General features: G+C 50.5%; 1 protein-coding gene across 3 annotated transcripts in view; it reads left to right on the forward strand.

Annotated features, from left to right (window-relative positions):
* The window catches only part of LOC114446888 (spectrin beta chain, non-erythrocytic 1), a 73,052-nt gene that overhangs the window by 7,993 nt on the left and 39,251 nt on the right, over nucleotides 1-25,808 (forward strand). Inside the window, exon 2 of one of the 3 annotated variants that reach the window (XM_028422768.1) lies at nucleotides 9,456-9,747. In XM_028422768.1, coding sequence (XP_028278569.1) covers nucleotides 9,600-9,747 — 148 coding nt within the window. In that variant the 5' untranslated portion in view covers nucleotides 9,456-9,599. Of the gene's footprint in view, nucleotides 1-9,455; nucleotides 9,748-15,396; nucleotides 16,172-25,808 lie in introns of those variants that run through there. The other 2 variants (XM_028422769.1, XM_028422767.1) reach the window with 2 other exon arrangements.

A 25,808-nucleotide genomic window follows, 5' to 3' on the forward strand; every position in this document is an offset into this window, starting at 1 on the left:
TAGGTTTTACTGGATCTAGTTGGAGTGAACTCTTTATTTTTTAAGTGTTTGATTTTCAGCCCGCTCGGTTGTCTCTTCTGTTCAGATCCATGTGCAGTAAATGCTCCTCCTCCTCCTCCTCCTCCTCCTCCTCCTCCTCCTCCTCCTCCTCCTCCTCCTCCTGAGAGACGGACAGATTAGAAAGACTTCTGAAGAGTCCTCTTGACCTTTGCTGTTTATCTGGAGTGCTTCTTTCCTTCCTCCTCACATTCCTTCGCTCCATCTGTCCCTGACTAACATCTGTCATATCTCCTTCTTTTAAACTGCTTAATGAGCGTCGGTGATGCTGAAGCTGCTTCTCTCTGTGTTGTGTTCAGTGTGGCTCAGAGATGCTGGTGCTCCTGATAAAAGGAGGTTATCTGCTCCCCGTGGAGCTGCTCCGTCACCGCTCCTCCTCCTCTTCATTTACCTCACACTCTCTCAACAAAATGTCCGTCTCCTGTAGCTGCTTGAGGCCCGCTCAGGATGCCCGTGAATATTTAACAGTGTGTTTGCTGCCAGGATGATCGTGTGAGGCGCTGAGGTCCTGATGTGGGCGAGAAAATGAGACTCTTTGACTCAGTCAGGGAGGACGGAACCCTGAGCAGCTTCCAGCTCAGCCTCAGATCAGACACCACCACGCCGCCTCTGAGCAGCTCGGCTTCTTGTCCTCATCAGTTCTTGTGGAGCTGAGTGGGTTAAACGGGCCGAGTCTCAGACCTGCGACCTGCGTGCTGGACTTTCCTGATCCGTCTGGTTCATGGAAAGTTCAGGTCTTCCCGTTAATGTGTCCCTCTCAGTGTGAAGGTCACAGATCCAGTCTGTAATGAGAGCAGAAGAAGCCTCTTTCTTCCGCCCTCCTCTGTCCGTCGCTGCAAATTGGAGCCTAACTTCATTAAAGGGACTCGGCCCGATTGCAGGAGAGCTCTCGGCCCGTCAATGTGTTGTTGTCACTGTGCGCCGTTCCCAGGCGTCTGGCTGACAATCAGTCCATCTGTCTGCGCGCACAGACACAGCGGCCATTCAGCGGCGGATATGAGGGAATAATTGTGCTGATCACATTTATCCTGCAGCCATGTGGCTGCTGGCCTTTAAGTGTGTGTGGAGGGGGCGCTCAGAAGACGCTTTACAGCTTTGTCACTTGTTTTGTGGTTGTGGAGAAAGTTCATGCACGATGCACTAAGAGTTTAAAGGGTGTGTTGGTGTTCTGCTGAAGGAGGCGGCGGCGTAGCTGCCTCCATGATCAGTGGTGACGTGTTTACTGCAGTGCAGGCTGCTGTCGATCAGTAACGTCTTTCCTCCCTCTGCTCCTCTTTGTTTTGCTTCTGGAGCTGGTTAATAAGTTGGACAGCTGTAAGGCAGCTAGCTGTTTGTTTGTTAGCATTGCTAATAATGCTAACAACGTAGCTAAGCTAGTTTTCTCTAACGTCACAGAGGCCACAACCTGGCAGCCATGTTTGCATCTGTCAGCGACAACACGCCGCCATGACACTTTCTGCTGTGATCAGATGTGTGTGTTCGTGTAGCTCAGCAGCAGCCACATGAGGTGAAATCCATCCACCCAGTGATGGGGATCGATCTGCGCCGCATCCCCTCGGCTGCACCGGCGGGTCACATGTCCAGCCCGCCTGCTCGCCTCCACCTTTATGTCACAGAGAAACACGGAGTTCTTCCTGGAAGCTGAACAATCGTTCCCAAATAAAGATCCGAGATCTGCACTTCAGACCTCAACCTTTGTTCGTCTGTGTTTTCTGCCACATGAAGCCCAGCAGGCCTCCATCAGCTGTCTGCACCTCCTTCATCTGCGCCCTCCACCCGTCTGTCACTGTGGAGGGAGGAGAGGCTGTTTGTTGGAACAGGAGGAGCACGGCCGGGCGGGGAGGCTGTTTTTGGCTGCAGGCTTCAGTTACATAATGGAGGGAAGCAGTGGGAGATTTTAGGAGGAGGAGGAGCCTCCTGTGTGTCTTCAGGAAATGAAAGCTGAGGCTGTGCAGTGATTGGACTGCACGCTGCTGTTGAAGAACATGTATTGATCAGACTTCAGTTGATCACCAGGCGCCTCCACAGACCTCCCACACAGCTGGGAGCAGCCGGGGCGAGGTGCGGTCTTGTGTTTGGATTCAGTTGTAGGACCCACAAGGTGATGTCATCAATCCATAAATCACCAATTCATCAATCAATGGAAGTAAATTAGGAAACTCTTGGTTCCATCAGCACCTCTAGTGCAGTTTTTCTAAATATTGTTTCCACGGTGACCTCCCTGAAGCTTTAGCCTGGCTGGAGCGTCACACACACACACACACACACACACACACACACACACACACACACACACACGCCTGTTGGTGAGAGTAACCTAGGTCCTTTTTTGTTGTTGGTTGCTTAGCAACAATGTGCTCACAAAACTCAAACTGTGTGAATGCTGAACAGATCAGGAGTGAGAAGAAAAGACAGAAACTCTCGCCCACATCCTCCCACTCAGCGCGCACACACACAGACACACACACACAGAGACACACACACACACACACACACAGCTCTCATAGTGACTGGTGTTTATATACAAAGCTTTAAGCACTTCCCCGTCAGCTGGGATCACTCCGGGAGGCTGCCGTGAGCTCACTCTGCTCCGAGCACTCAGACTTTCACCTCGACGACGACCTCCTGACCGTTAATGTCAGCGGTGTGACGCTGCAGCCTCACAGCTGTAGGTGGAGCTCTGAGCCATCAGCCAGATGTTGGAGCGGCCAGTCCAACATCTGGATCAATGTGAGGCTTTTACTTTTAGTTCTGCTCTGTGAGGTTGAATAATTAGGACGAGGCTTCTTGTGCAGCGCTGTGAGCCGCTGGAAGAAAACTGTTACACAACGCTGGTCCCTTTGTCTTCATCCTCCTCATCCTCCTTTGTTTCTGCTCAGTCCCTCCTCTGCTTTACTACAGAGCCCTCTGCCTGTGTGTGTCTGTGTGTGTGTGTCTGTGTATCTGTGTCTGTGTGTGTGTATCTGTGTGTGTGTCTGTGTGTGTGTCTGTGTGTCTGTGTGTGTGTCTGTGTGTGTGTGTATCTGTGTGTGAAATCCAGGTTCTGAACTACATCAAACACGCTGCTGCATTATGAGACAAGAGTGGAAGTCATCACTGGAGTTTATGGGCTGCCAAAAGCTAAGAGACTGTGTGTGAGAGTGTGTGTCTGTGTGTATGGAGGCTGATGCAACTCTTTGACATCTCCATTTCCTGGTTGAATAAAGGGTGCAGTGTGTCCTCTACAGTTATTGATGGACCACACACACACACACACACACACACACACACACACACACCGAGCACTCAGGACGTTCATTGATAATTAATATCTGGTATGGCAGCCAGCTACATATTTAAGAACACACTGTGTGTGTGTGTGTGTTACTGTGTGTGTGTTACTGTGTGTGTGTGTGTGTAAAGATGTTAACAGAACGTCATGGTTGCTTAAATAACAAGATGTGTGTGAGGACACGCTGCAGACACGCATGAACACACTAACGTGAGCAGATGACTAATTCATGGAGAAGTTATCAAATATACATCTGTACCCTGAACGCCTCACAGGCCTGTTTTTATCAATGAAGCTCAGAAGTTTACTTTAATGAAGTTTAATGTTTTTAATCCTAATTTCTGATGGTTTGTAATATTTTCAGTTTGCACCACATGAGATATTTACATTGTTTTCCACGCTGAGTCTGCTCTGTAGTTCTGCTCTGTAGTTCTGCGGTTCTGCTCTGTAGTTCTGCGGTTCTGCTCTGTAGTTCTGCTCTGTAGTTCTGCGGTTCTGCTCTGCGGTTCTGCTCTGTAGTTCTGCTCTGTAGTTCTGCGGTTCTGCTCTGTAGTTCTGCTCTGTAGTTCTGCGGTTCTGCTCTGTAGTTCTGCTCTGTAGTTCTGCGGTTCTGCTCTGCGGTTCTGCTCTGTGGTTCTGCTCTGCGGTTCTGCTCTGCGGTTCTGCTCTGTGGTTCTGCTCTGCGGTTCTGCTCTGTAGTTCTGCTCTGCGGTTCTGCTCTGTGGTTCTGCTCTGCGGTTCTGCTCTGCGGTTCTGCTCGTCTCTTCGCCTCCGTTGAATCTCTGCTCTGAACAAAACAACTCGCCTGACTGAGCAAATGTGACCACATGACTTATTGATGGAGAGCAGCCGCGCTCTGGAGTGGGAGGAGCCGAGCCGCTCGGTTCTACCTGTCACACAGAAACACAACGGAGCAGCAGAGTAACACAAAACATCTGCTGCAGCCAGAAACTGTAAGAACCAGAAGAATCTGATGGTCCCTGAACGCATCACATGTGATGTGCATGACAGTCAGAGAGTCTCTGATCTGCAGCTGATGTGAGTCCAGTCATTAATCACATACAGGTGTGTGTGTCTGTGTGTGTCTGTGTGTCTGTGTCTGTGTGTGTCTCTGTATTGATCAGCGACCTGCTCTGTGAACGTTCCCAGATGTTGAACAGGTGCAAAGAGTCAGCTTTTCCTCTCTCCCCCTCTCTCTCTCTCCCTCCCTCTCTCTCTCCCCCCCTCTCTCCCCCCCTCTCCCTCTCTCTCTCTCTCTCTCTCCCCCTCTCTCTCTCATTCACTCATGTGCTCGCTCGCCCTCTGTTGTTCAGCCAGCTCTGGAAGTGTGATCTCATCTGCTCTGACTGCCGACACATTCCTCTGCTCTCAGCCTTTTATTCTGCACTCTTTTGTCATTCTGTGTGTGTGTGTGTGTGTCTTCTCACATGATGGAGCACAGGGGCCCTGCCGGCGGCCTGAATGGGTTCAGCTCCTCCAGCTTCAGGCCTGGCTGGATTCTGGTCGTCGTTTCTCTGGTTTGGCAGATTTTCTGTCCTCAGATGGACGATGAGACGTGTCTCTGCGGGTCGTCCCTCCTGTGCTTCCTCACTCGTTTGTGATGAGGCAGCTGCGGGGTTGTGTTACTGCTGGAAGTGTGTCCTCTGCTGGAAGGACAGAGGACAGGATGGGGAGACTCTGTCCACCAGTAAGGTCTCTTCCTGTCTCTGGCTGTGACGAAGCTCTTAGTGAACAGCAGACTTTTAATTTGCTTCATTTCGTCCTCACACATTAAAGTTCAGACGTGCAGGCGTCTCCAGCAAGAGAGGAAGCTCCAGTCTGATCTGTGCTTTTAAAGGGAAACATGGGAAAGAGAGGAGAGCGGTGTGTTGTTGGTCCATTTGCCCATTGATTGATCGTTGTAACCGTGGCAACCACTAACCACATTAACCTCCTCAGATAACCTGATTACAGGCAGCAGACTGAGGATAGTTCCGATTCAGTTTGTTCCATTATTCTAATTTAACCAAAGCCAGATCACTTCTGCAGGCGTTAAATGTGACCAGCAGAGGGCGCCAAGCAGGAGGCAAACATCTCGCCTGGCGTCATAATTACACAGCAAGGGGCTGAACTCTGAGACTCGCCCACAGACGCTCTTCATGAGTCTCATAACAAAGGACAATGTCTGTCAGCCCAACGGCTCTGAGAGCTCGTCATGAAGTTTAGAGACCGAGCGTTTAACCTGCTGTTCTCCTTCCACACACACACACGCACACACTCCATCCTGTCTGCAGGCAGAGTGTGTGTGTGTGTGTGTGTCTGCAGGCAGAGTGTGTGTGTGTGTGTCTGCAGGCAGAGTGTGTGTGTAGAATCACTCAGGTATTCAGACAGAGATCAGCTGCAGGAAGCTGCAGGTCAGACAGAGACTCTCTGAGTGTTGGTCATGTGACTGCTGCTCACAGTGACTCCATCATGGCGTCCTGCTTGTGTGAAGCCAGATCTGGCCTCTCATTGGTTGCAGTGTGGTTGTGTTGATGCATGCAGACGGTCTGAAGGTGTAAATGTGGGCTTGCTGTCTGAGTCATGTTGAACTCGGTGAAGGACGGTGAGTTTGTGCAGTGATTGTTGTGACATGTTGCTGCTCTGTTCGGTGAAGACGTTGGCGGCGGTGGAGCAGCTGACGCTGAGCCTCCATGTTTGGTGTCGGGTCAGATAGCTGCTGCTGCTGCTGGCCTACATGGCTCTGTGTGTCCTACATAAGACTGCAGAGAGTGCGATGGATGGCCTCCTCATACACGTCCCACATACTCATGCACACACAGGTGTGTGTCTCCTCTGCAGTGATGTCGTGTGACCTTGGTCAGAAACACGTTCAGCTGCAGCAGGTGGGCGTGTCCTGACCTGCAGCCTCTGTGCAGTCTGAAATCTTCTCACATCAAGTCTTTTATTCCTGAAAATTCAGGAGAAGAAGGAGTTCTACCTGGTGTGTGTGTGTGTGTGTGGACGTGTGTAGGTGTGTGTGTAGGTGTAGGTGTGTGTGTAGGTGTGTGTGTGTGTGTAGGTGTGTGTGTGTGTGTGGACGTGTGTAGGTGTGTGTGTGTGTGTGTAGGTGTGTGTGTGTGTGGACGTGTGTGTGTGTGGACGTGTGTAGGTGTGTGTAGGTGTGTGTGTGTGTGTAGGTGTGTGTGTGTGTGGACGTGTGTAGGTGTGTGTAGGTGTGTGTGTGTGTGGACGTGTGTAGGTGTGTGTAGGTGTGTGTGTGTGTGTAGGTGTGTGTGTGTGTGGACGTGTGTAGGTGTGTGTGTAGGTGTGTGTGTGTAGGAGTGTGTTGTACTTGACGGATCTCAGGGTGAGAGCGGCGTGCAGCGCAGCTCGTCCTGCGTAGGAGTCTCTCAGCGCCGCTCCGGATTCTGCCTGGTTTTGGTTGCCATGGTGAACAATTGATACTTGAATCGCAGAATTGTCCGAGCTGCTAAAAATACAGAGGAGTGAGATGCGTCTGTTTTTCCATCTGTGACAGAGAAACATGTCCGACAAGTTATTCTGTCCAGAGAGTCTTTGTGCTGCGGTCGGCCGCCTGATGAGTGGGTTCAGCACAGTGCATGCTGGGATGGGGTCACCACGGAGACCTGTGGTCTCAGAGCGAGAACGGATCACATGGTCAGCTCGGCCGGATCAGCTGATCAGCCTGTGTGAGTTTCAGTCGGACCGTGTTCTGGTCGCAGGTTTAAAGTGACGTTTTGCTCTGTGGGAATCATTAAATAAATCATTTGAAATGTCTTAAAGGCTGATGATGAAATCAGACACACACTCGGCTCCTCTGCAGTGTGAGCGTGGCGGCTTTCATCAGAGGGTTTGTAGTGGAGGATGCTGGGAGGTGAGAGAGGTGGGAGGACGGCGTGGGCGAGAGAGAGGATCCATCAGATGGTGAAAAGAAATAAATAGAAGGAACCAAATGTGCTGCTGAGCTGCAGCGTGAGCCAGAACCTGCCTGAGAAGCTGTGCAGCTGATCATCCGTCCATCGTCCACTAACCCGCTTCGTCCTGCAGCCAGTGATCCAGGTTCATTCATCATTATTGATCAGAAACACAGAAGCTGCAGACTGATCAATTACTGAAATTACTATGAGCATGCTCTCTCTGTCCTCCTGCTCTCCTCTTGTCCTCCTGTCCTCCTGCTCTCACTGTCTTCCTGTCCTCCTGCTCTCCTGTCCTCCTGCTCTCCTCGTCTTCCTGTCCTCCTGCTCTCACTGTCTTCCTGTCCTCCTGCTCTCACTGTCCTCCTGCTCTCACTGTCTTCCTGTCCTCCTGCTCTCACTGTCCTCCTGCTCTCACTGTCTTCCTGTCCTCCTGCTCTCACTGTCCTCCTGCTCTCCTCGTCTTCCTGTCCTCCTGCTCTCACTGTCTTCCTGTCCTCCTGCTCTCACTGTCCTCCTGCTCTCACTGTCTTCCTGTCCTCCTGCTCTCACTGTCCTCCTGCTCTCACTGTCTTCCTGTCCTCCTGCTCTCCTCTTGTCCTCCTGCTCTCACTGTCCTCCTGCTCTCCTCGTCTTCCTGTCCTCCTGCTCTCACTGTCCTCCTGTCCTCCTGCTCTCCTCTTGTCCTCCTGTCCTCCTGCTCTCCTCTTGTCCTCCTGTCCTCCTGCTCTCCTCTTGTCCTCTTGTCCTCCTGCTCTCTCTGTCTCATGTCTGCGGTCTCGGTCAGTGCGCTCAGTTTTCTCTGCAGTATGAAGTCCTGCAGCACAAACGGACACTCAGCAGCTCCACAAGCTGCAGAAGTTTAACTGTTTGAACATCAGCTGCAGGAAGCTGCAGGTCAGAGTGCTGGTCATGTGACTCCATCATGGCTTCCTGCTGGCTGCTTTTAGTTTAAGGATCAAGATGTTTGGAGGAATATTTGAAGCTCAGATGTAGTTTGATTTGATCTGACGTCAGCTGACGCTTCCTGCTGTTTGGCTGTTAAACGTTGTTGGATGAGCTTGATCGTGTGTGGTCTGAATTTATATAAAAATCATCCTGAAGGATAAAGTGCTGCTTTCTCTCTCTCTCTCTCTCTCTCTCTCTCTCTCTCTCTCTCAGACGCACACAGTGGTGCTGAATGTCTCTCGCCCTCCTCGCTCTTTTTGCTGTCCTGCAGTGACACGCTTTCTAAAAGCTGTGTGTGTTGTCGTGACTCCATCACTGTTGTGTGTCTGTGTGCACTGTATCACTTCTGTGTGAGTGCACATTGTGTTAGGTTTGCTCCAACACACACACACACACAGTCAGCGTCCCAGTGGTGGCGTATTTTTAGCGTAGCAACACAAGCAGCTCCAGCCTGACTGGTTGTTGTTGAGCTGCAAGTGGGTGGCAGCACACACACACACACACACACAGATACAGATACACACTGATACTCTGATGTGTGTGTGTGTGTGTGCAGAGGAACAGTTTTTGCTCTGCAGGCTCTCCTCGCAGAAGGAGGATCTCATTGGTTGAGGTAAACGTCAGTGGGCGGAGCCAGAGAAAGCTGGAGTTTGAATTCACTGCAGTATTAAAGGATGTGAGACAGCAGCGGCCAATCAGTGATCAGATCTGAGACTCGCACATTCTTACCAGTAACATCTGACTCTGAGGTCCGACCTCCGTGTTTCTGTTGAGTCACTGTCGACTGCTGACCGCAGCATCCTGACAGCTGATTGGCTGCTCAGTGACGGCAGCAGGAACGCAGACCAAACCCCAAAACCTCAGGCTCACTGAGCAGCACGGGCAGTCCAGACTCCGGACCGAGTCTGCTCCTGAACGCCTCACAGCTCCTGCATGTGTGTTTGTTATTGTCGGTCATGTGTAGTTCGGTGTTGTTACCAGAAGGAGGCGCCAGTCTCTTAGTTTAGAGAGTAACTCCTCTGGAGCTCAGTCTGATGGTTAACAACACCAACACATGTATTTTAATTATAAATCAGCAACATTCAGATCTAATCAGCTGTTTACATGTGCTTCAGTGATTAAAGATGTTTACAGGTGGAGCGTATGGGTCCAGAAGTGACAATAAAACTAATCACAATACTAAAGGCAGTTTCTACATCCCATCTTACAAACGGCGCCTTCCTGGGGGGTCTCTGATTCTTGTGTGATGGACTCTGACTCTGCTGCTCTCTGTGTCTCTGCAGGTTTTTCTGGAATCTTCTCGGCCTGCCAGTCAGCGCCGCCCTGAGTGTGGCTGAGGGTCCCGTCACTAACAGCAGCAGGCAGCAGGTGGAAGGACTCAGAGGGGGCGTTGGTGGCGGTGGGGGTGGAGACAAGGTGAGGTCAAGATGACGTCGGTAGCAGCGGAGTTCGACCACATGGAGATCCAGCAGCAGTACAGCGACGGCGTCAACAACCGCTGGGACGCCGACGACTGGGACAACGAGAACAGCTCAGCCCGCCTGTTCGAGCGCTCACGCATCAAGGCCCTCGCAGGTAGGAGCGCTGAGGAGTGTGTGTGTGTGTGTGGAATCTGTTGTGATGTTGATGGTTTGACGCACGCGTGGTTTCACTGTTGTTGACTAAATGTACATGTAAAAACTGCATTTTAGCGGAATCCTCCTTTAATGAGATGATTTATTAACATCATCAGAAACACACAACACGAAAACTCAAACAACAGAATGACCTTTGCTTTAAATAATGAGCAGCTTGCTCTCTGACCTCCACACACCAGGGGGCGCCATAGATGGAGGATAAATTGGTAACTGCTGTGAAAGTTATTTATTTTGAGCTGAGGGAACAAAGTTCTGTGGTGAACATGATTAACCTGCAGGAGTCCAGGATTAACTGTGTGAATGCTGAAGTCTGAGAACGGTAGTTGTGGCGTCTTCATGTCTGTGTGTGTGTCTGTGTGTGTGTCTGTGTGTGTGTCTGTGTGTGTGTCTGTGTGTCTGTGTGTGTCTGTGTGTGTGTCAGTGTGTGTGTGTCTGTGTGTGTCAGTGTGTGTGTGTCTGTGTGTGTGTCTGTGTGTGTGTCTGTGTGTGTGTCTGTGTGTCTGTGTGTGTCTGTGTGTGTGTCAGTGTGTGTGTGTCTGTGTGTGTCTGTGTGTGTCAGTGTGTGTGTGTCTGTGTGTGTGTCTGTGTGTGTGTGTGTGTCTGTGTGTCTGTGTGTGTGTCTGTGTGTGTGTCTGTGTGTGTGTCTGTGTGTGTCTGTGTGTGTGTCTGATGCAGATTTAGTTCCACTGGTGACGCTGATTGTTGTTTGACTTCATGCTGTGAGAACTTAAAGGATCGTAAGCTGTGAAAGCAGCGCCCCCTCAGGTCAGGTGGTGAACAGCAGGTTAGTGCAGGCTGACATGAACAAATACAATGATAACCTAATAATAACAGTGTGTGTGTGTGTGTGTGTGTGTTACAGTAACTGTATCTGTTTTTACCCTGATGGCCGACTGTCTCAGTAGTGTCCCACTAAATTATTCACACCAGTGTTAAATATGTAGGAGGAGGCTGAAGCTGTGTGTGTGGGGGTGGGGGGGGGGGGGGGGGGGTGGGGGTGGGCGGAGCTTGAGTTTCCTGCTGTTCAGCTGAAGTGCAGCCACGTTAAAACGGTAAACTGATCAGATGGTTTAACAGTCTTCAGGTCATACTTTTATTTATTTAACTTCATGCAGCGTAAAGAGAAAAAACAAACGTCTGTGCAGGGAGGGAGGCGCCTGAGGCTGTTCTCACAGGATTACTGATCACTTTATCAGAGCACAAAGTATCTACACAAACCCTGTAGCAGACATTTCAACTTGGAGTTAGCCTCTAGTGGGCACCGGAGGAACTGCAGGGCTGACTCTGCAGATGTTGCCTCTCTGTGAGTTTTATTGGAGCTGCTAACATAAAACGTGATGAAGAGGAGGTGCAGGTTCACCACAGCAGGCAGCATGAAGCAAACCTTCATCTACTGCAGAGCAGGAAGGACACAACAAGGCCTCTAATCTCAGGGGTCCTGAGTCCTGAAGGGGTGGAGGGACATTGGGAGATGTGGTGAACGTCCAGCAGTGAGGCTGCTGAAGGGTCCCGCTGCTGTGAAGTCACTGCAGACCAGCGGGGTCGGGACTCTGAATGATGCCTGATCTCCACATGTTTGAAATGTCTGTCAGAAAGTTCACATGAAAACCAGAAGACCTGAAGGTCCGCCCTGTTCCTCCTCCTCCTCCTCACAGCGCTTCCTGTTCACGCTGAGCTCAGCAGGCTGATGGATGCTGGGGGTGATGACTCTGACTTACAGCTATATGTGATACAGGCCGTGTGTGTGTGTGTGTCTGTGTGTGTGTGTGTGTGAGAGAGATAAATAAAGTCGTTGTTTCTGTTGTTAATGATGAACTACCATCATATCAGGTGTAGTTGCAGCAGGCGGCCAGGCGGCGCAGCAGAGAGGGTCAGAAAATCTCTTCTTAAAAATGTTGCGTCACACACACACACACACACTGAAAACTGATGCTGGGGCTTGAACATATCCTGCTGCTGTGTGTGTGTGTGTGTGTGTGTGTGTGCCTCCATGTGATATCCTGGGAAACACAAAACCCCAGGTCACCATGGAAACGCGGGCAGATCTGCTTACAGTGAAGGCAGAGACAGAAGGAGTGTGTGAGAGTGTGTGTGTGTGTGTGTCTCTCTGTGTGTGTGTGTGGTCATGGTGTGTTACTGTGTTTTATTTGTATGAACTGTGTTGTGACGCTGCCTTCAGGCAGGTTAAAGGAACCGGCTGACAGGAAGTGTGACGCAGCGTGTACATTGATCGCGTTTCATTCAGAATCAGAAACCGTCAAAAGCGTGAACACGTCTCCTCGCTCACATCGACCCGTCAGGACCTCGGCTGCAGCCGTGAAGTGTTTCTGGAAACTCGCTCCAAGCGGCTCAGAATAACCACAGAGACTCCATGTTTACTGTCGAGCCTCAAAACCTGATCAGTGATCAATAACAGGTCCGCCTTCACATTTAACTTGAAGATGTGACATTTAGTGTCATCGGTCACAAAATGTAGAAAAACCACACAGAGCTGATGATTCTAGTCATTAATTCATGTAGTGATTGATCTCAATGATCATTGATCATTGATCATTGATCAGAAAATGGATAATCAATGTGTCTTTTGATTAACCGAAGTCCCCCTAAAAACAAACGGCAGCAAAGTGTATTTACCCGTTTAATAAAGTAAATCACAGACCTTTGCTGGTAGAAAGTATTGATACGTGCTGATAATCATTGATCACTGATGGATTCAGAAGGAGAGCGAAGCTTTAAAGTGACAAAGACTCACTCAGCCGCTCAGTAATTGGAACCAGGAATAGTGCAGGTACACACACACACACACACACACACACTCACACACACACTCACACACACACACACTCACACACTCACACACACACACACACACTCACACACTCACACACACAGAGGTTTTTGTGTGAGACTTCCTGTTCAGAGGACCAGATGGTGGAATGCTGGGAATGTTGGTGTGTCTGTTTTTTTGTGGATGTTTGCGGTGTTGAAGAAAGTGAAAGTAAAGACTTGGTCCTCTGATGATTCTTCAAAAATAACGAAGCTTTCACTTTGATGAAGATGAGGATGAGGTTCAGGGATCAGGTGGAAAGTTCAGGCGCAGTGAGGAGCTGAAACACGGAGGCACGACATGGAGGAGGAGCATGACCCCACAGGAATGTTTGACCGTGGTCAGCAGGCGCGTATGTGTCAGATTCACCACAGTGGCGACACAAGTTTGGGCCCTGAACGCACCGCGGCCTCAGTAAAAATACGTCTCTGACCTCACACACGGCGCCCACAGCGCGCAGTGTTAGCGGCCGGGCTCTGCTCCGCCTGGATGAATGGGGTGTTTGGTTCTTTGGTCGGGGCCGCCCTGAGGGGCCGGGCCACGAGGAAGCCAGATGACTGAGGGGGAAAGGCGGCGTGACGCTCAGCATGTCGGCCTCAGAACACCTCATCATGTTCAGATTATCACCAGAACATAGTGAAGGAACTTTTTGGTCCATGTGACCTCTGACCTCTGCTTTGATTGGCTGAGCTGTTCTCGGGTTTGTTTGATGATGTAAGGAGTTCTGCTTCAGGTGGTTAAATTACTTTAGCACCAGTTATCACAGCAAATATTCATAATGTAAAAGCTGTGTGTGTGTGTCTGTGTGTCTCCTCACAGTCTTGTGTCGGCTGCAGTTATTTCAGCGTAACATGATTATTTGTTCCTTGCATTGTCTCTGTGCTGTGACCTTTGACCTCTGACCTTCTGCTGTTTGGTGTGTCAGTAAAGCAGGAAGTGAAGCAGATCTCTGCTGTGTTTTCCTGCAGATTAATGTGAAGTGTGTGTGTCTGTGTGTGTGTGTGTCTGTGTGTGTGGATAGACAGCCGGCTCAAACAGGAAGTGCTGGCATGGCTCGGACAGGAAGAACATCTCCACAACAGGCTAATATTAGAGCTGAGATATTCTCAGGATGTTTGGATGTCTGTGTCTGAGTGATGAAGACACACACACACACACACACACACACACACACGCACACACACTGCGCCCTGTTCTTTGTCTGACTTGTTATTAGTGTGGAGAAGCTGCAAGGCCACAGTGTCAAGATGAATTTGATAAAGCAGAATGGGTGTGTGTGTGTCTGTGTGTGTCTGTGTGTGTGTGTGTGGTGTGTGTGTGTCTGTGTGTGTCTGTGTGTGTGTGTGTGTGTGTGTCTGTGTGTGTCTGTGTCTGTGTGTGTCTGTGTGTGTCTGTGTGTGTGTGTGTGTCTGTGTGTGTCTGTGTGTGTCTGTGTGTGTGTGTCTGTGTGTGTCTGTGTGTGTGTGTGGTGTCTGTGTGTGTCTGTGTGTGTCTGTGTGTGTGTGTGTCTGTGTGTGGTCTGGTGTGTGTGTGTCTGTGTGTGTGTGTGTCTGTGTGTGTGTGTGTCTGTGTGTGTCTGTGTGTGTTAGTGTGTGTCTTTGTGTGTGTGTGTGTCTGTGTGTGTGTGTGTCTGTGTGTGTCTGTGTGTGTGTCTGGTGTGTGTCTGTGTGTGTGTGTGTGTGTGTGTGTGTCTGTGTGTGTCTGTGTGTGTGGTGTGTGTGTGTCTGTGTGTGTGTGTGTGTGTGTGTGTCTGTGTGTGTCTGTGTGTGTCTGTGTGTGTCTGTGTGTGTGTGTGTCTGTGTGTGTGTCTGTGTGTGTCTGTGTGTGTGTGTGTCTGTGTGTGTCTGTGTGTGTGTGTGTCTGTGTGTGTGTCTGTGTCTGTGGTGTGTCTGTGTGTGTGTGTGTCTGTGTGTGTGTGTGTCTGTGTGTGTGTGTGTCTGTGGTGTGGTTCTGTGTGTGTCTGTTGTGTCTGTGTCTGTGTCTGTGTGTCTGTGTGTGTGTGTGTCTGTGTGTGTCTGTGTGTGTGTGTGTCTGTGTGTGTGTCTGTGTCTGTGTGTGTCTGTGTGTGTCTGTGTGTGTGTGTGTTCCCTCTGTGAATTGCTCTCATTCAGCCTCTTGCTGCTGTGTTTCCTCCTCGGTCCCTCGGTCAGTGTTAGAACTTCAGATCCTCTCAGTCATCTGTCGCCGTGTGACCTGCTCTGTTCAGCAGCTGTTGGAGCAAAATGCTTTTGTGCTCTCCTGTTGTTCAGTCTCTGCTGTGCGGCGTCGTCATGATGTGCGGTCACATCTCTTTAGGGTCATGTGTGGCTGTGGACTCTGTGTCGCTTTAGCTTCATGCGTGTTTGTTTAACTGGACTTTGACTTCTTCGGCCTCTTCGTCAAACCTGGCTGGCCTCGAACACGAGAAGCTCCTGCAGAGGAGCCGCTGTTACACAAACGGCTTTTGAACATTTATATATACACACACCTGAAACAGGCGGAGGGGAAAATGCATAAGAAAATATCAGTTTGGTAAGAAAGTGTTGTTTTTAAATGTTAACCATAAAAACAAAGAGCTCCTGCTGATCTGAACTTCCAGCTCTCTCTCTCTCTCTCTCTCTCTCTCTCTCTCTCTCTCACCCTCCTCACACTCCACCCCTTATGATAATCAGCCAATGATGTCACCTCTAAAAGCGAGTGCCCTGATTGGCTGCTGGCCGGAGTAGCCGCTCCCGCTGGCAGCCCCTCCCCCCTCCACTCTCCCTCCGTCTGAAAGGTGTTTTCAGTGTCTGCTGCTCAGCGGAGAGGACAAACCCTTCACTCTGTGCAGCTCCTCTTCCTCTCTGGGCCAGCTTCTCGTGGTGCCGCTGCTTTCTGGGTGTGTGTGTGTGTGTGTGTGTGTGTTGGGGTGTGTATGGGTGTGTTCTGAGCGGAGGGAAGGTGTGATCTCTGAAGACTCTGACAGATGGATGGATGGAGGGAAAACACGAGCATGATGCCGAGCGTCTGCTGAGCCAGCGATTCCTGCTGCCACACTGTTGAAACAGAGAGAGAGAGAGAGAGTTCATTCTCTGTGTGACTCGCCCGCCTCAGTGTGGCTGTCTTGGAGGAGCGGCGAGGAGCGGCGAGGCTTCCTGTCTGTGGCTCACACTGGGATTATTTCTGGACACGTTAGCAGCTGTGTGAATCCCAGGTGATCTCCACCCTGCGGCTCGTGGAGCTGCACTCTCAGGACATTTCTCTGTGGACGTCCCCCTCCATGCCTCTGAGGACTCGTCTGGTCTGAGTCTTCCTCTCATGGAGCTTCAGAGTGCCACCACCGGCCTCCCCGGCCCTCTCTCACCCGGGCCCCTCTCCCCAACCACTTCAGACTACGCCGGCCCCCTGTCCCCTTCATCGGGCGGCCCCGGCCCGTCTCACACCACCAGTCCCGGCCGGGGCCCGAGCCCCAGCCTCAGCCTCAGCCCCGTCAGGGGGCCCAGCCCCGGCCCCGGATTCTCAGGCCAGGCCGCCTTCAACTACAACCAGCTGGAGGGGAGGTTCAAACAGCTTCAAGGTAAGAAGGAGGCGCCATGTTTGTGCACCTGGGGCAGGAGGTCAGAGCAGCAGAGAAGGCACACAGCAGCTGATCGATGACCAGAGAATGTGTAATCAGAACTTTATTAACATTGAATGTGTGTGGATGAGTCAGCAGCTTATCTCAGCGCCGCACCCTGATGGCACTGATCAGCTGCACCTTAGGGCGGTGCTGAAGGAGACCGCTTCCCCATCACACCTAGATGGTTCAGGTCGGTCAGAGCGCCTCCATCAGGCAGCAGGGTGACCAGCGTCAGAGCAGCGCTTAAACTCCAGCTCAGGTGATTTTCAGGAATCACATTGATCCAGGATGTGTGTGTGCAGCTCTCAGCGGTTCGGACCGAGCTGTGTCGGTTCAGGATGGTGTAGCCAAGCAGAGAAGTTTCATAAAGCCACAGAACTAACAGAACTGACAGCACGTCCTCGCAGGGCTCTGATGGGTCCGGGCACGTAGCTGGGTTGGTTGAAGCTAAACGTTGTTGTGTCTTCGAGTCATCCTCACTCAGAGGAAGCTCACGGAGGCCCGCCTGCGTATCAATAAAAGCTTTTAACAGCTTTTCATGGAGAAACACTTTGAGAGTAAAATTAGCAGCAGGCTGGATTTAGCTGAAGGTTAATGGAGCCGTCCTCTGATGGCACCACTCACAGCTCTCCGCTGATCCATGTGGAACCTGACTGCTCTGAGTGAAGGACGGGTCGCTGTGCGGCTCACAGCGGCGCCTCGCCTGCTGACAGGCCTCAGGTTGAATCCTCCACAGGGACACGAGCGTGGTTGTTGAAGGCAGCGCTTCCTCTTTGTCAAGATGAGTTCAGAGCGAGGAAATCAGGCAATTATGGAGGGAAACAAGTCATCAAATTACCAACTGAACGGACTCGGGGGAGATTTTTATCCAGAGCAGAGAGGCTGTTAGAGCCTGATGTGGAGAGGAAGGGCCGGGCTGATGAGCCGCTAGATCAGCCAATACTTTAATAGATAAGCAGACTGATTGATGGCACAGAGCACAGAGGACGTGATGGAGAGATACGGGTTAAAGATGAACGGATAAGTGTGCGTTCAGATGGATCAATACATCAGCAGTAATAAAAGCTGATGGGTGGATGATGTGGACAGATCGGAGGGTGGCTTTATGAAAGAATTATAAACCCCGAATGCACCTTTGTCCAAAAACAATCAGACAGAAACCAAATCAAGAAGAATCATCAGATTTTCTGATGGTCCTTGAATGCACCACACTTTAATAAAGTTAAAAACCCTCCAGAAATAAAGAGTTCACTCCAACAAGACTCAGTAAAACCTAAAAGTCCAGTCCTCCTCGGCAGCCAGCAGGAAGCCATGATGGAGTCACATGTGAGCAGCAGTCACATGACCAACACTCTTTCACACACACTCTGACTGCAGACAGGATGGAGCTGACCAATCAGAGCACTCTGCCTGATCACATGGTTCAGGGTTCAGAGAGTATTCCTGAAAATGTCAAACCTAAACTCACAAACATTTAAAAGCTGAAGCCTCTTCATCAGTGGAGCCTTCAATCCTTTGTTTTGGAAGCCGGTGTGGGCGGAGCTTCAGGCTCAGCACGCCCTCAGTGTGAGAGTCTGTGTGAAATGCTGATAAAACGTTCATTTAATGGCTGTTAGAGTCTCCTCCCATCACATCAGATCACATGGACACACACTGCTCACAAAACTCCACAGCACCCCCTCTGCTCCTCTGTTGTCCTCAGCCAGCCAATCAGCAGACGGCCTGGTGGTTTGGGAGCCCCTCAGCTCAGAGTGTGTGTGTGTGTGTGTGTGTGTGTGTGTGTGTGTGTGTGGTGTGTGTGTTGGAGATGAGGATTAACAGTGAGGAGGAGGAGGAGGAGGAGGACGACGAGGAGGACAACAGAGCACAAAAATCTCCAAACCGCAGCGTCATCCCTCTTTTTGTGTCTTTAAAGAGAAAGAAAACACCTCGGCCGCTCATCCATGTTTCATGAGCTTCTGCACGGCGTCTGTCACCCCTCCTCCTCCCCCGTCCTCCCCCTCCTCCCCCGTCCTCCCCCTCCTCCCCCTCCTCCCTTCCTGCACCCTCTTAGTGAAATTAAAGGAAGCCTCAGCCATCTCATCCCGATCAAATTCACACAAAGGCGGGATGAGGAAGGGCCTCTGTGCTCCTCATCCTCCATCCGTCGTGCTGGGTGTCGGGTTCAGGGCCGGAGCAGCTTTTTATTATCAGCATTGAGACAATCAGCGACTTATTAGTGAGGATGTTTGAAGTCTGCTTGTCCAGAGGGTTTTATTGTCCTTTAAAGTGTTCTCAGTCACAGCTGGGAGTCTGTTCCACAGACAGTACAGTATTGATCACATATTGGTGATTAGAAGTTATTACACATCACTCAGGTCTCAGCACAAAGTGTCAGACGGGACGTGTCACTTTAAGGATTCTGATAGCTGCCTGCTCCGTGTTAACCATACTGCAGCTGCCGCCATCTTTGTTGTCTGTGGTTGCCATGGTGACAGAAGCCACACAGCATCCTTGTGATCACTGTGAGCATTCTGTTGTTGTTGTTCTTCTAAACCAGACACTGTGCAGACAGACCCTGGCCTGGTGCTGGTGTTCCGCGTGTTCACCATGTGTTTTTTTTTTTTTAAAGCGCCTCGTCTCGGATCTTTGTGACTTTACTGACAATTCCTGAAAAGTTGTAGAGCAGGGTTGTGTCTGAGCCGCTGAGGTGGAGCCAGCGGATCCGTTACAGATGGGGGAGAGAATGGTGTCATTGTTCGACTGAAGAAGGTGACATGAGGAAGTGTGTGAGGAAGCAGCTGTGAGAATGTCTGAGGAACAACGGGGAAAACACTGAGTGTGTGTGTGATATCACATCGTCTCGTTCAGCACGCAGAGCTGCAGGATGAAAGGGCTCTTTGATGGGAACGCTCCACTGAGCATGCTCACAGAGAGAGAGAGAGAGAGAGAGAGAGAGAGAGCAGGGCCTGTGTGAGCCCGGAGAGGAGGGAGAGAGAGAGAGAGAGAGAGAGAGGAGAGAGAGAGAGAGAGAGGAGAAGGGGGGAGGAGAGAGGGGGAGAGAGAGAGAGAGGGAGAGGGAGTGCAGGGCCTGTGTGAGCCCGGAGAGAGGGGGGGGGGAGATAGAGCCCAGAGAGAGGGAGAGAGAGAGGGAGAGAGAGAGCATGATGAAGCTAAAAATAAGGCGTGATGGTTCTAATCCTCAGACCTCTGCTCAGCTTGGTTCTGGTTCTGAGGGTTCACCACATGACAACAAGCTTTCCTCTGATTTCCTCACTTATTGCTATTACACATGTGACAACAGCTGCTTTAAGCTTTCCGATGGTCCCTGAATGCATCACGTTCTGCATGTTTATTTAAACAAAACGCTCCCAAAATAAACCACAAGATCCAGCACAAACTAAAGGTCCGGTCCTCCTCACATCCAGCAGGACGCCATGATGGAGTCACTGTGAGCAGCAGTCACATGACCTGTGTGCAGCTGTAGGACGTGTGCTGTGGTGTTAATGACTAACCTGAGCATGTTGTCGTCGTCATTGTTGCTCTGCTTGCAGAGCCGATTGTGTGTCTGTGTGCAGGAGCAGTGAACAGTGAGTCCTCACATGTCTGCGTATTAATGAGCAGCTGATGACATGAGGCGCTGCATGAAGATTTATTGGAGGGAAGTTGTGAGATAATGAAGTATGTGTGTTTCATTAGTGTTGGGGTGACGCACACGGCCGCATCACGCAGCGTTCACACTCGGACTGTAATGAAGCCGCAGACGGACGCTCGCATGAGCTCAGCTTTTGTTTGTAGCTTTTCCTTCAAGCTGCGTGAAGAGGAAGGAGGAGGAAGGAGGCAGGCATGGAGGCTTTATTCAGCTGTCAGAGTCAGCAGGACACAAACACACACACATTAAAACCACTCACAACTTTGTGGGTTGGTGTCAAATTCATCAATCGACTGTGTGAGAGAGATCTTATCTGTCCTCAGTGTTTTGTAATGACTTGTTGAAAGAATGTAAATGCAGAAAAAAAGGGCTTGGCTGCTCTATCAGTGTGTGGGTGTGTGTGTTCATGTGTGTGTTTATGAGTGTGTGTGGTGTGTGTCCTGAGGACATATTAGTGTGTGATCCTGTGACTGTTTCCCGGTTGCAGCAGCTTTTTTGTATCAGTAATCCAAGGACTCAGGACTCAGTTATGTGGAGGTGTGTGCGGTGCGTGCGATGTCTGTGTGTCTGTGTCCTGTGTGTGTGTGTGTGTGTAGTGGTGTAGCTGCACATTGCAGTGATTGAATCAGATGTTTTAGATAAGTTCACAGGACTTTGCTCCATGTTCCTCCTCATTTAATGCAGAGGCGGCCTGAACTCATCGGCATGTGTGTGTCTGTGCGTGTCTGTGTGTGTGTCTGCGTGCTGTGTATGGTGTCCTGTGTGTGTGTGTCTGTGTGTGTCTGTGCGTGTCTGTGTGTGTGTCTGTGTGTGTCTGTGCGTGTCTGTGTGTGTGTCTGCGTGTCTGTGCGTGTCTGTGTGTGTGTCTGTGTGTGTCTGTGTGTGTGTCTCTGTGTGTGTCTGCGTGTCTGTGTGTGTCTGTGTGTGTGTGTGTGTCTGTGTGGGTGTGTGGTGTGTGCGTGTGTGTCTGTGTTGTGTGGTGTGTGTGTCTGTGTGTGTCTGTGTGTGTCTGTGTGTCTGTGTGTGTGTCTGTGTGTGTGTGTGTGCGTGTCTGTGTGTGTGTCTGCGTGTCTGTGTGCGTGTCTGTGTGTGTGTCTGTGTGTGTGTGTGTGTCTGTGTGTGTCTGTGTGTGTGTGTGTGTCTGTCTGTGTGTGTGTCTGTGTGTGTGTCGTGTCTGTGTGTGTCTGTGTGTGTGTGTGTGTCTGTCTGTGTGTGTGTCTGTGTCTGTGTGTGTCTGTGTGTGTGTCTGTCTGGTGTGTGTCTGTGTGTGTGTGTTGTCTGTGTGTGTGTCGTGTGTGCTGTGTGTGTGTCTGTGTGTGTGTTGTCTGGTGTGTCTGTGTGTGTCTGTGTGTGTGTCTGTGTGTGTGTGTGTGGTCTGTGTGTGTTGTGTGTGTGTGCTGTGCTGTGCTGTGTGTGTGTCTGTGTGTGTGTGTCTGTGTGTGTGTGTGTCTGTGTGTGTGTGTGTCTGGTGTGTGTGTGTGTCTGTGTGGTGTGTGTGTCTGTGTGTGTCTGTGTCTGTGTGTGTGTCTGTGTGTGTCTGTGTGTGTGTGCTTGCTTGTCCTACACCACGTGCTTCTTTCTCTGACTGGTTGTTTGTCTGTTGGTCCCGCCATCTTCTGATGAAGCTGCCATGGTTCATCCACAGCAGACACTGCATGGACACACACCTGATTCACATCTGTCTTTTTTGAGAAGTTTTAAAAGATTCAGCGCACACTCAGATAAAAACCAGCTCCCGGCCGCTGCCAGGACTCTAACCAGGCCAGACGAAAGCCCAAAACTATGATAGAAGTCTGAACTCAGGACTCTGAGACTCGTGGACTCTGAGTCCAGTCTGGAGCTAGCCCACTACGGGTTGGACTCGTGGACTCTGCTCACCTTCAGGCCGGAGTGGACCTGAAAGTTCTAGACTTGAGCTGGATCCATGAAGCGGGTCCTGATGGCCTCAGGGTGTCCAGCTCTCAGTGCTGCTGCCGGCTCGGTCTGCTCAGCACACTGCTTCCCTGGGCATCTCAGCCAGGCTCCTGTTCCAGGCGGTGGCAGAGGTCAGCCTGATTGGATGGCAGGCTGAGTATCGTGTCCTGTGATTGGCTGCTGGCGTCTGAGCTGCAGCAGAAAGGTGATGTCAGTGAGGCATCTCTGCTGGAGGAGGCTGAATGAACCCTCTGTCACCAAACTCTGTGTGTGTCTGTGTGTGTGTCTGTGTGTGTGTCTGTGTGTGTGTCTGTGTGTCTGTGTCTGTGTGTGTGTCTGTTGTGTGTGTCTGTGTGTGTGTGTCTGGTCTGTGTGTGTGTCTGTGTCGGTGTGTGTGTCTGTGTGTGTGTCTGTGTGTCTGTGCCCTGTGGTGTTGTGTGGTGTCTGTGTGTGTGTGTCATGTGTCTGTGTGTGTGTCTGTGTGTCTGTGTCTGTGGTCTGTGTGTGTGTGTCTGTGTGTGTGTCTGTGTGTGTGTCTGTGTGTGTGTCTGTGTGTCTGTCTGTGTGTGTCTGTGTGTGTGTGTCTGTCTGTGTGTGTCTGTGTGTGTGTGTCTGTCTGTGTGTGTCTGTGTGTGTGTGTCTGTGCATGTGTGTGTGTCTGTGTGTGTCTCTCTGTGTGTGTCTGTGTGTCGCTGTGTGTGTGTGTCTCCGTGTGTGTCTGTGTGTCTCTGTGTGTGTGTCTGTGTGTGTCTGTGTGTGTCTGTCTGTGTGTCTGTGTGTGTCTGTCTGTGTGTGTCTGTGTGTGTCTGTCTGTGTGTCTGTGTGTGTCTGTCTGTGTGTGTGTGGTGTGGTTGTGTGTGTGTGTGTGGGTGTGTCTGTGTGTGTGTGTCTGTCTGTGTGTCTGTGTGTGTGTGTGTGTCTGTGTATGTGTGTGTGTCTGTGTGTCTGTGTGTGTGTCTGTGTGTGTCTGTGTGTCGCTGTGTCTGTGTGTGTCTGCGTGTGTGTGTCTGTCTGTGTGTCTGTGTGTGTGTGTGTGTGTCTCTGTGTGTGTGTGTCTGTGTGTGTGTGTCTGTGTCTGCGTGTGTGTCTGTCTGTGTGTCTGTGTGTGTGTGTCTGTGTGTGTCTGTGTGTGTGTGTGTGTGTGTGTGTCTGTGCGTGTGTGTGTCTGTGTGTGTGTGTCTGCGTGTGTGTGTCTGTGTGTGTGTGTGTTGTCGTGTGTGTGTGTGTGTCTGTGTGTGTGTGTCTGTGTCTGCGTGTGTGTCTGTCTGTGTGTGTGTGTGTCTGTGCATGTGTGTGTGTCTGTGTGTGTGTCTGTGTGTGTGTGTGTGTCTGTGTGTGTGTCTGTCTGTGTCTGTGTGTCTCTCTGTGTGTCTGTGTGTTTCTGTGTGTGTGTCTGTGTGTCGTGTGTCTCTGTGTGTGTGTGTGTGTGTGTGTGTGTGTCTCTGTGTGTGTGTCTCTGTGTGTGTGTGTGTCTGTGTCTCTGTGTGTGTGTGTCTGTGTGGTGTGTGTCTGTGTGTCTCTGTGTGTGTGTGTCTGTGTGTGTGTGTGTGTGTCTGTGTGTCTGTGTGTGTGTCTCTGTGTGTGTGTGTGTCATGTGTCTCTGTGTGTGTGTGTCTGTGTGTGTGTGTGTGTGTGTCTGTGTGTCTCTGTGTGTGTGTGTGTGTGTCATGTGTCTCTGTGTGTGTGTGTCTGTGTCTGTGTGTGTGTGTGTGTGTGTGTCATGTGTCTCTGTGTGTGTGTGTCTGTGTGTGCGTGGCTTTATTTTTAGATGATGATGGTGGTTGCTTTGTGTTGTGCGGCTGATCTCTGTGAATATGAAGCTCTGGGTTTGGAGCCTGGTGTTGGGCGGCCCCTGCTCCTCCTGTGGGGGTTCAGGAATGTTGGAGTCCTGGAATTGCAAAACTGGAAGTGTGTATTTTGATAAGGTCATATGACTGTGTGTGTGAGTGTGTGTGTGTTTGGCTAATGTCATGCGATCTGCGTGAACGGGCTGGATGTGGAGACACAGCAGACATGGGAGGGTGAACAGAGGCTGAATGTGTGTCAGAGACTGTGTTAGTGGAAACAGATGTTTGGTAACGCCGCCCGCTCTTCGCTCTCCTCCTCTTCCTCTGCTGGCGGTCAGCGGGTCAGCCTGTGCAGGGCGGGGCTCGGTCTGCAGTCCCTCCTAGACGTCTTGTTTATTTTCTTATTAACAAACATGAGGTCAAAAAACATGAGAGCAGCCTCTGGTCAGACCCAAAGATCCTCACCTGGTCATCCTTCACCTGAACCAGGAGTGTATGTGCAATGTTTCCACGGAGCGCTCCACACAGGGTGTGTGTCTGTGTGTGTCTGTGTGTGTCTGTCTGTGTGTGTGTATCTAACACAGTATTAGTCATCGTGATGTGAAAGCAAAACTAACTGCTTAAACATTTTTAAAGAAATCCCCCACCAGCGCACACACACACACACACAGACACACACACAGACAGACACACACACACAGACACACACAGACACACACACACACACACAGACACACACAGTGTGCTGAGCGTGTCGGCCGCCTCTGGATGATAACAGATCACATTAACATGCTCTCTGGATGCTGTAGCCGGATGTGCTTGTGGGTTGTTCTGCCCTGAGTTGAACCTGTCAGGCTGCAGTCAGGGTCAGACTCGTCACTGTCTCCTTCTGTTGTCTTGGTCTTTTAACCCTTTAATTTGTCTTCCATTGGAGCTTCCTGTCTTGTTGTCCGTCTCTTCCTCTCAGGTCTCTTTACTTTTCCTGCTTCCTCCTTGATTCCCTCTCCTCCTCCTCCCCACATGCTTAGTTAGCATGATGTATCATCACTGTGCTGCCCTTGTGTTTATTTATGAGAGTGGCACATTCACACAAACCTACGAGCAGTGATGCACCTCACATGATGCTCAGGCTCTACATTCCTTTCTGTGTGTGTCTGTGTGTGTGTGTGTGTGACATTGATTTCTTCCTTTTTTTGTCCCAGTGGAGACAAACAAAGCCACACCCGTCTGCTGTGTGTGTTGTGTGTGTGTGTGTGTGTGTGTGTGGTGTGTGTGTGTGTGTGGTGTGTCCTCAGGCTCAGGTTAAGGTCATCTCTAATTATGTTTGTGGTGTGTGTGTGTGTTATTGACCCATAGAGAGACACCCCATCAGTACCTCACTGTCTCCTCTGGCTCTAATGAAACACACAGACACACACACACAGACACACACAGACACGCACAGAGCTGCTCGTTGTGGATTCAGCAGTATCCGTAAAGCCTGAGGAGGTAATTGAAGCCATTGACATTGGATTCTGCTGAGCTGTGTGTGTGTCTGTGTGTGTGTCTGTGTGTGTGTCTGTGTGTGTGTAGCCTAGCATTAGTAAACCAGTCGGCTGTATTCACCTCAGAGCTGCCAGTCACCAAAATAAGTGACATGTTGCTGATTCAGAGTCAGAAACATGAATCTGATTTTTAAAACAAGGAGAAAGTCAGATTTTATGACATGATGTTTTCTGTTTGTCTTTATATCAACAAAAATAAATATCTTCAGCCAATCACAAAAATAAAGAGTTCGCTCCAGACTCAGTAAAACACAAAGTCCTGTCCTCCTCAGCAGGACGCCATGATGGAGGCACTGTGAGCAGCAGTCACATGACCAACACTCAGAGAGTCTGTCTGACCTGCAGCTCTCACACACACTCAGGATGGAGCTGACCAATCAGAGCACACCGACTGATCATGTGACAGGAGAGAGAAACACACAATAATAATGTAGAATAAGGTGAATAGTTTGTGTGGACACATTGTCCTGCTGGGACAAGCATCTGTTTCTTTTTTCACCACAGGAAGGCGAAGCCCCAACACACACAGACAGACACACACACAGACACACACACAGACACACACAGACACAGACAGACACAGACACACACACACACACAGACACACACAGACACAGACACACACACAGACACACACAGACAGACACAGACACACACACACACACACAGACACAGACACACAGACACACACAGACACAGACACAGACACACACAGACAG

The sequence above is a fragment of the Parambassis ranga genome, chromosome 15 (assembly GCF_900634625.1).
Source record: "Parambassis ranga chromosome 15, fParRan2.1, whole genome shotgun sequence".
Lineage (NCBI taxonomy): Eukaryota > Metazoa > Chordata > Actinopteri > Ambassidae > Parambassis > Parambassis ranga.